This window comes from Tursiops truncatus, chromosome 8 (assembly GCF_011762595.2).
Source record: "Tursiops truncatus isolate mTurTru1 chromosome 8, mTurTru1.mat.Y, whole genome shotgun sequence".
NCBI lineage: Eukaryota > Metazoa > Chordata > Mammalia > Artiodactyla > Delphinidae > Tursiops > Tursiops truncatus.
In genome coordinates, this window is record NC_047041.1 from 18519736 (window position 1) to 18529930 (window position 10195).

The 10195-nt window shown below is 40.0% G+C and overlaps 1 protein-coding gene across 1 annotated transcript in view; it reads right to left on the bottom strand.

Annotated features, from left to right (window-relative positions):
- The window catches only part of HTR3B (5-hydroxytryptamine receptor 3B), a 44959-nt gene extending 40204 nt beyond the window's left edge, over positions 1-4755 (bottom strand). The window contains exons 1-2 of the mRNA XM_019942006.1: positions 4718-4755; positions 1553-1617 (exon numbers count right to left, since the gene is read on the bottom strand). Coding sequence (XP_019797565.1) covers positions 1553-1617; positions 4718-4755 — 103 coding nt within the window. The remainder of the gene's footprint in view (positions 1-1552; positions 1618-4717) is intronic.
- Between the last annotated feature and the right edge of the window lie 5440 nt (positions 4756-10195).

Here is a 10195-nt window from a genome sequence, read left to right on the forward strand (position 1 = left end):
CATTTGTGTGTTTTCAGGTCAGTGATATGTTACATTTGCATTGCAGCTTACAATTACATAATGCTATCTTATTCGGTCTTCGTGAATATACAAAATAAACAGTTAACTTACAGGGAAACAGAGTCTCTAAGAGGTTAATTGACTTGCCCGGGGTCACGTGGCTGGTGAGTAGAGTGGCAGGACCTAGATGGTTCTAATCCAGGCCTCCTACCCTAGCACACTGTCTCCTGGGTGCAGCAGTGAATTGGTGGTTGGTTCAGGGCTTTGATGTTTACAAATCATCTTGATATTAAACCAGTAAAAATTCCAAAGGATGAATTTTTCTGCAACAAATGTTCTCAGTATGATTTATGGTCAAGCACTGATTACGAGACACTATTAAAACACTTTCTCTGCCACAGTTAGAGCAAAAATCAAGCATAAGGCAAAACATTAGAAAGAGAAATCATGAAGAAGAATTTCTTCTGTTTTCAAACCTTCATTTTTCTATTTTATCTTACTTAGTTTAATGTTCACAATTATTTTCTGCTAAGAAACCCATTTGACATTTAATGAAATTCCCTCTGTTTTCATTTTTATAATTAAGATATGCTTTTATCCTTTAAGTTCAACACCCAGCATTTTTATTCTTTAATGATAAGTGGCTATTTTTCTTCTCTACCCAATAAAAAAATCATTGCCAGCTGCTTGGCTACCAAATTCCTTCCTCATCTCCGTAATTGACTCATTCCACTTTCAGTTATATTTTAAAACATGGAAATTCAGATACGAGCTCTAGGAGAACCCTCAAGAAAGTGGGGTGTTGGGAAACACCAGCATAAACATAAATTTTTGATTTGTGTATATTTTCTAAGAACCAATTGTATCCTATTCAAATGGCTCAATTCAGTAGAGTTAATACTGGCACTATGGAATTTTAGTTTCAGAAATTTAGGGAAAGAAAACATATATATATATATATATATATATATTAGTTTCTAAAATATTTTTAAGGGGAATTGTACACTCAAAACATGCAAGTTTATAGAGCTCGTCTTTAGAGAAACACTCATCACCTACACAGACTTTGTACGGCTGGATGTAAAGCCCCTAATACCAAAATGACATCCAGGTTTCTGTAGCTATGATGGATCCAAGGAACTCTCTCTCTGGGCTACTAAAAGCCAAGACTACTTTGGATAATAAAAATATACTATTCAGACATAAAAGTAAATCTGAAAGAGAATACCCCAAACTCTCAATGTCAATTGTTGTAAAGAAAGCTTGATTTCTAAGGAAGCAGAAATTTATCAGACAATTATAACATTTCAGAGCATATTTTCAGCCATGTGTAAAGCCCCACTGTGTGACCCTATGTGTATATACATCTATAATTGTAGGAGCAAAGTCGTAACAAATTGTTGGTCTCCGTGTAGCTTCACAGGACTGACATTTTACAGATGGTAAAAAAAAACAAACACTTGTGACGAGTTATACAGCACAACGTAGAAAACCATGTCTTAGCTTCTAGGCGTTAATATTCAAAGCCTAGTAATATCATTAAAGGACTCACCTGAGGCGGCCACCAGGACCAAGGGCCACAGAGGGGCCATTGAACTTGCCAGTGTTCCCCAGGCACTTCCAGAAGATGAGAAACACAAACTTGCCTATTGGATGGAACGCCGCTCAATCTTTCCTAAAAGACCTCCTTTCCATTCCGTTCTTCTCTGTTTGCCAGTTTATGCTGTCCTTGCTGGTGCTATTTTGTAAACACTAAATGGGACCAAAGGCAGTACCAGCACCACACAAATGTTTTGGAATTGATACCATTGCAATACTTCTTAACTTCTCCATTTGGTTCTGTCCCAGGATCAGATCTTGGCCAACATTTCAATTTCCCTGACAGGAGATAGCTAAGTGAATAATGTAATCTAAGAGGAGCCCCTAAGCAGGGGAAATTCCACACTAATGTGATTTCCTTTACAGCCTTTACCTAAGGCAGTCCTCTTGCTGACATTTAGGACACTAATTTCATTAATAATTGAGTTCCAAATAGCTGATCTAAATCAGACTTATGCAGTAACATCTTCAGCATTTGACTATGATTATTGGACTCTTGAATTTCACTAAGCTAATGGAAACCTGGTATTGTCAAATGAAGAGCAACTACTAACAGTACAGTGGGAAGAGTGTCTTCTGTTTCTCCTAAGCCCCTTTCATTAAAAGAAACATCGATTTTTGATAAATAGAAATGCTTCTTAAATTCTCACTGCCCACAATTCAGAAAGTAACTACATAAGAGAGAATGCGTCTAGGCTTACTGAAGATGAAAACTACTAAAGTTTAACATCACTCAATAAAAACTGGGGTTTTTTTTTCACTTTTTGATTGAGCCCCATTCACTTTTCATTATTAAGGAAAAAGATGCATCATTCCACATAACTCTATCTTGCATTGGTAGACCCCTAGATGCTCTAGAGACAAAAATTAAATTTCATACCATTTCCAACATATGCCCGCTTTTTACTATAGATGGAATGTAGAGGAACAGGTTTGAGATAAGTTTTCACACAACAAACTGAGGGAGGGGAAGCATATACCTGATCCCTGTGCTCCTAATCATTTGGTCCCTTTGTTTAGAATCCATGAAGCTCTCTTTTTAATTTTCATCTACCAGTAAAATATAGATGTTGGTGAAAGCAGTTACAAATATGGAAAGGGAGAAAACTAGGATGAACCCTGTAGTGTTGAGTTGGTTTTGGAAGTATCAGAGTGAACTCTTGGTTTTCGATACATGTAGCTAAATATAGAAATACATACAAATGTAAGCATGTGTGTACATGTGTTCATACACGCATATGTTCCTAGCTCTGTCCACTAGAGCGCCTGAGAGCAGGAACAGCCCAACAAAAATGAGTACACCTAACACCCAGATCTTGGTCTCTAAGTAGCATACATACCTACAAGGAAGAAATGGAGAAATGCGTGATGCCAGGGCCAGGGCAGGAAAGTAGAAAAAGAGCCTAGAATGCCTCCTTGTATCACAAAGTAAAGAAGTGCTAAGAGAATCATGGGGACAGGATAAAAGGACAGAGTCAGCTTGAAGGGGCTCCCACTGGCCAAATCTGTGACGATTCAAGCATCAAAATCAATAATGATGGCAAAGATTTATAACTCATGAAGTAGAATAACAATCCATGAGTCCATCCTGATTTAAATAAAGAGATGGATGGGAAGGAGAGAAAACTTTTCCCTTAAGTTACAATTGCCAACTAATAAATGTAGAAGAAATAATGGAATCTTTATAGTGATAATTAATTCACAAAAGAAACATCAATGGGTGATAAAAACTAGTTGGCAAAAGTTTGATGAGGAACAGGACATTAACACAAAATACTTACTAAATACAAAGATTTAAAAAAATCTTTCAGGACTTCCCTGGTGGTGCAGTGGTTAAGAATCCGCCTGTCAAGGCAGAGGACACAGGTTCAAACCCTGGTCCAGGAAGATCCCACATGCCGCAGAGCAACTAAGCTCATGTGCCACAACTACTGAGCCCGCACGCCACAATTACTAAAGCCCGCGCGCCTAGAGCCCATGCTTCGCAACAAGAGAAGCCACCACAATGAGAAGCCCGCGCACCGCAACAAAGAGTAGCCCCTGCTCGCTGCAACTAGAGAAGACCCAACGCAGCCCAAAATTAATTAATTAATTAATTTTAAAAATATTTCAGTAGAGAAGTCTGGCAGACAACACCTTTATCAAATGATGAAAATTAGCATCACCAGTTATGGGAGTTGTGCACCACGAGATTTGAGAAGATGCAACAGCCCTTCTGTTATCATCCTGCCAAAAATTCATAACTTGAATCTATCCAGTAGGAAACCCCGTATTGTGGGACATTCTACAAAACAGCAGGCATGTAATCTTCAAAAGTGTCAAGGATATGAAAGTTAAAGAAAGACTGAGAAACTGTATCAAACAAAAGGAGATTAAAGAGGCATGACAACTCAGTGCAATGTGTGATTCTGCAGTGGATCCTTTTGTCATAAGAATATTTTGGAGAGAACTGGTGAAACTCAAATGCGGTCTGTGGATTAGATGGTAGTGATATAGCAATGTTGAATTCCTAATTTTGATTGTATTGAGATTATGTAAAATAATGTCCTTGTTTGTAAGAGTAATGCTCTAAGTAAGCACAGGTGAAGGGTCATCATGTTGGCAACAAACTCTCACATGGCTGGTGGGGGTGGAGAGTTCTTTCTACTTCCTGTGCTTCCAGTTTTGCTGGGCATTTGAAAATACTTTTACTTTTTCAGAAGAAAAAGTAAAAAAAGAAATATAACCTGGTAGAGGAAATTGGATACAAAGTTATGGAAAGTTTGAGAAATATCCTTGAGATAGGGTAGAAAAATAAATGGGGCTTCATCAAGAGGTAAGATCATGAAGGACTGATCTGGCCATCAAAATCCCATCACTTCCCATCAATGCTTTGAATTGTTGGCTTCTACCTATGAGATGAATTAGGACAGGAGAAAGGCAGGCTGTAGGCAGCAGACCATTTTTTTTTTTATGGGCAGGGAGCACAGAAGCTTGCCTTTATGCAAAGCTTTAATTGAGATGGTAATCAACATTATCTTCTTGCCACACATGTTAGTAAGCCATGACTCTAGGTCAAACCTCCTGGGACACGCTTGCCCTCCCTTCTGGCTCACTTTCTCATATACCCATCTGTTACTGGAAGGCCACTGCTAATGACGTGTAATACAGGTACATTACGACCTTCATTAGCTAATTTAACAACAGTCTGGTGATCCTGCCCATTACAGCTCTTTATTGGCTGATGAATTTTGCAAAGACAAGAAAGGTTTGTGTGAGTGACTTGTCTTCAAAGTAGTTTATATACAGATATTTCCTGATCTTCCCTTGATTGCCCTGCTCTGCACCACCAGATGGCTCAGAGCTTTCTTTTCCCAAACTTACTGTCCTGTCTAGGTTTAGTTTATATACTCAGTGCCTTTACATTCGGTGTCTGTCCCTTGCTCAACTTTTAATTTTCCATGAAAACCATCTCTTCTCAACTCCTTAAATTCAATACTGTTTACTCACATTATTTTTTGCAATCCATTAGTCAAAGATTTCATCCCCCTTAGATATCTCTTTAGGAAGGATGAATGCAGGGTGAACCCTGTTCAGACCCTTGAAACAGGTCAGGGTATTAAAGTAAAGAAAATGGAATTGTCAGGGGATAAGCATTCAGGCTTCTTAAATATCACCTGGGGAAAAAAAGACTTATTAATCTGAAGTTTGAATCTGCCATTCTCTGAGAGCAGTTCAGGCCAGGCCTAACATTAAGAGAGTACCTAGATATATATTTATTTCAGAAGTCCCCTCTCCACATTCCAATGAGCCCTTGCACTTTGTTTTTCCATTATTTCCGAGTAAGATATGACACCTCTTGGACCAGTTTTTTGGAAGAAGCAGGGGGAGAGTGTTTATTATGCAAACATAATAAGGAAGTGTTTATTATGCAAACAGCAACTGAGTTATGTGTCCTTTAAGACTACTAAATAGTTTTTAATTACTGCTATATCAGTAAATCCCATAAATATGCAAATGCAATTAGTTGACAAAATAGGCCTTAAATATCTTTATTCCTCTCCAACAAAGTTCTTTGAAGTTAATCGCTAACTCTCTTTGTTCACTCCCTTGGCAGTAGTGCTAAAATTGACAGGAATTTTGACAGATGTACATATTCAGGGAGAACCAAATTTTCTGAGCACATCTGGTCAGGCTGCAGGAGAAAAGCAGAAATGGACACTGTAGCCAAACTCAAATATTTAATGAGTAGAGTCCCATATGAAATTTCTTTTATTTAATGAGTAGAGTCCCATATGAAATTTCTTTTATTCCATAGCAGTGCCTTCTGAAATAAATATCAAGGTAACCACTTGGGTACCACTTCAAGTCCAAAGCTACATTGAACATTTGCTTTTTTTTCTGGCACAGGATTTCATTTTTTAGTAATAATGCACATTTTCTGGTTCCTAAAAATAAACAAAAAAATATGGTCCGCCATGACCCCGGCCTTTCGTGGTTATGTGACATTGTTTTCCATGAGAACATAGGAGCTAAGGTTCCAGGCTTTGGAGTCAGACACACCTCATTTTGCCTCCCAGCTCCATCACTTGCTAGCTGCTCATGGCCTTGGTCAAATTGCTTACTGTTTCTAAGCCTCAGTTTTCACAACTGTAAAAAGGGTATAATAGGCTCTGTTTAGTTTTCTATGGTTGCATAACAAATTACCACACACTTAGCAGCTTAAAACAAAGCTCATTTGTGAGCTCAAAGTTCTGTAGGTCAGAAGCCCAGGCACAGCAGGGATAAATTCTCTGCTCAGGATCTCACAAGGCAGAAATCATGGTGGTATGCTGGAGCTGGCTCTTACTACATCAGAAAGGCCAACTGTGGGAACTTCCCTGGTGGTACAGTGGTTAGGACTCTGTGCTTCCACTGCAGGGGGCACAGGTTCGATCCCTGGTCAGGGAACTAAGATCCCGAAGGCAGCCCTGCACAGCCAAAGAAAAAGGGGGGGTGGGGGGGGGCAACTATTGTACATCCCTTCCCAACTCTGTGTTCAGGTTAGTAGCTTGAAATCAGCCATGACGGAAGTATCTGCCACACGGGAACGAGCAAACACTAAAAATCAGGTCTCCTCCGACCAGCTGGTTACCAAACACCCACTAGCACCCCGGGGCCCACTCCCTTGAACTTACAGGGCTTCATAGACACCTCCATTGGGCACTTGAGTGTATTATGACTATTTGTTTACTTTCCTATCTCTTCCAGAATTCTGTGGATTCCTTGAAGGCAGAGCACTGTATCTTATTCATCCTTCTATCTCCAGCATGGAGCTTGGTACCTAGCGAGTGCTCATTAAATGTTTGAGAAGGATGGAAAGAGGAGAGGAAGGAAGGAATTAACAAATAGGCAGAAAAGAATTTCGGTTTATGCAGGAAAGATGGCACCAGGAAGGGCCTAGCTTTTTCACAACCACATATAATATGCTAACCCTTCACTACCCATCTCACAAAGGATGGTGAGAATAATGGCTTGGGTTCAGATCAAGATTGCTTTTATTTAGTTTGCTCCAGAACAGGCCAGCAAGCTGTGAAAAGGATAAACATGGGACACAAATGCAGCAAGTTCATGCCTCTCTTTGAGTCTCTCAGAGGGTACCTAAAATTCGGGGGTCTTGTGATCCCCAGGAGTGAGATGGCCCCCCAGAAGCCAGAGGAATGTACACCTGGGGGCTTGTTGCTTCTGTGTATTCCTTCAATGACAGCAGTTCCAGGAAGCTGCTTAGACTGCAGTGTAAAGCAAAGAGTCTGACTCACGATGCCATGCTGGTCAGGCCTTCTGCACAGATCATGAGCCTTCAAGTCTTGCTGTGCCAGCACTGGGGAATCTCTCGTGACCTGTGGCTCACCGCAGAGCCCAGGACTTTTCCATTTAGGTTCATTTAGGAGTCTTCTGTGGAGAGGCCTGGATACGGTCAATCACAGAAACCAGTAAGAAAGCTATTCTGGTTTGGTCTAAATTTCTGGATATTTCTATCTCTGCCATGGACTCAAGATGGGCAAGGGCTTTGATCTTTTAGAGCTTGCTTTATTCATTCATTCATTCACTCTGTGGAGAATTGTGGTAGACACTGGGGATATAAAGATAAGGGAGTTCAAGGAAATTGGGGTGGAGGTAATAGGTAAGAAACACCTAGAATACAACGAGATAAATGCCAAAAGATGAATGAAGTGGGGGAAAATAGAAGTAAAAAAAAAATGGAGCCCAGATTTGGGGTGAGGTGAGGAGAGGCTTTTCACAAGTGACATTTGTGCTGGGTAAAGATAGGTAGGTGAGGAGAGAACTAGGAGAGCGGAAGGAATAGCATGTGAAAAGGCTGGACGGTGAGATGAAAGAGCATGATAGAATGAAATGATGCCATTTCAGCAACATGGATGGACCTAGAGATTATCATACTAAGTGAAGTAAGTCAGACAGAGAAAGACAAATACCATATGATACCACTTACATGTGGAATCTAAAAAAAGATACAAATGAACTTATTTACAAAACAGAAATAGAGTCACAGACATAGAAATCAAACTTATGGTTAACCAAAGGGGAAAGGTCAGGGGGGAGGGATAAACTGGGAGTTTGGGATTGACATGTACACACTACTATATATAAAATAGATAACCAATAAGGACCTACTGTATAGCACAGAGAACTCAATACACTGTAATGACCTATATGGGAAAAGAATCTAAATAAAAGAGTAGGTATATGTATATGTATAACCGATTCACTTTACTGTACAGCAGAAACTAACACAACATTGTAAATCAATTATACTCCAATAAAAACTAAAAGAAAAGAAAGAGCATGGTACCTTCCAGGGAGCTGCAAGCCTCACTGTGTAAAATTGGGAGGCAGATAATCCCAGATGCACATGAGTTGAGTGGATTAATAAGTTCGTGTTAAAAAGCGTTGAGGAGAGAATAAAACGGAAAAGTGAAATACTGTATAAGTCTGTATAGAGGCTGTTGTTATAAAGCTGTCTCCAAATGGCCCGTAGCAATTATTCTAAAATGCACAACAGCTGTATTTGTCCCCTTTCTGCCATTGCTGAAATTTACACTGTCATTGCTCCAGGAGGAGGGCTTGGCACTAATAATAGGCTGGCTGACTATGGCTGGAGTGTGACAGACCTCTAGTCAGAGCCCTTAAAAACTGCAGAGTGGGAAAAGGGAAAGCTACTTGGAAGTCAAAGTGAATGTAATCAGAGCGCTGCCTTGTGGCAGCTGTCATACCTGCAGCCCCAGGAAACGCCAAGCTGTTTTCTATTTTATTACACAGTGCACTTTTACGAGACTTGAAAGTCACGTCCGGCCTCTATTCGTGTCACCACTCTTTTTTCTTTGTTCTGACTATCCCTCTTTAGATTCCCCAACATCAACTCACACCAACCTGTCTAATCTATTTCCACTCTGCTTACAAATGTCAACCAATTCCTCCCTGCTCACTTACGTTTGTTCCTCCAAACTCTTCGTTTCTGGGAGTTTCCCAGTGACTCAGTGACTTCCCTACTCTGTTCCTAAGAGCAGGAATAAGTAAAACCTTGATGCTCCTTGTCTGAAAAGTTATAAACAGTATTATTAAAAGTCATGTAGAATTTTAATATTAGACAGAAAGTATAAAATTCCATAAAGCTGAATGTCTTAGATTGGGTTTTCCTGAAACATACCTGAGATAAGGATTTGTGAACACGTGTTTATTGTAGAAGTACTCACAACAGAAATAGCTAAGGAAAAACAATCGTTATAGCCTCAAACTGCAGGGAAACTGACAGAAACCTACACTAAGAATTCGTTCCTTAGTAAGGGAGCCTGGTGGCGGCATACTCACACCTGTCTGTCATTGGCTTTGAGCCTGGGGGCAGGGGTGACGGAGTGAACTCCCAGGCATTTTCTGCTCTTTTCTTGGGCAGACAAAACTTTAGTAGCCCAAGGAAAGTTCTACGAAAGTTCTAGGTATTGGCATTTGGAAGCAATAGCACACAGAAGTTGAGATAAGGGAGCACAGAAACAGTAAAAAGGGATCTGAGAAGAGCTGGGAAGATCACTGAAGGTTTCCACTGAAGAGTCAGCAAAGATTTGTGGGAGATACTACGTTTCTTATTTTTCCAGAAGACTGTTACATTCTAAGGAACCTGATGATCAACTTTGTTTCAGAGCCTAATCATACAGAAATATAAAAAGCTACCTTTCACACCTGAAACTAACACATTGTAAATCAACTACACTCCAATAAAAATGTTTTAAAAATAAAACAAAAAGGTACCTTCAAATTAATACTACCCCACCCTGAAGGAAGCTCTTCTCTCCCCAAAATATTCAATGATGATTTTTCCATAACTTTTAGCAGAGGCACATGATTCCTAACTTGATCACATCTTTTAAGAATAATATATGAAGGGACTTCCCTGGTGATCCAGCGGTTAAGTCTCTGTGCTCCCAATGCAGGGGGCCCAGGTTCGATCCCCGGTCAGGGAACTAGATCCTGCATGCTGCAACTAAGAGCCTTCATGCAGCAACAACAACAAAAAAGAAAGATCCTGCAGGCCACAACGAAGATCTTGTGTCCTGCAACTAAGACC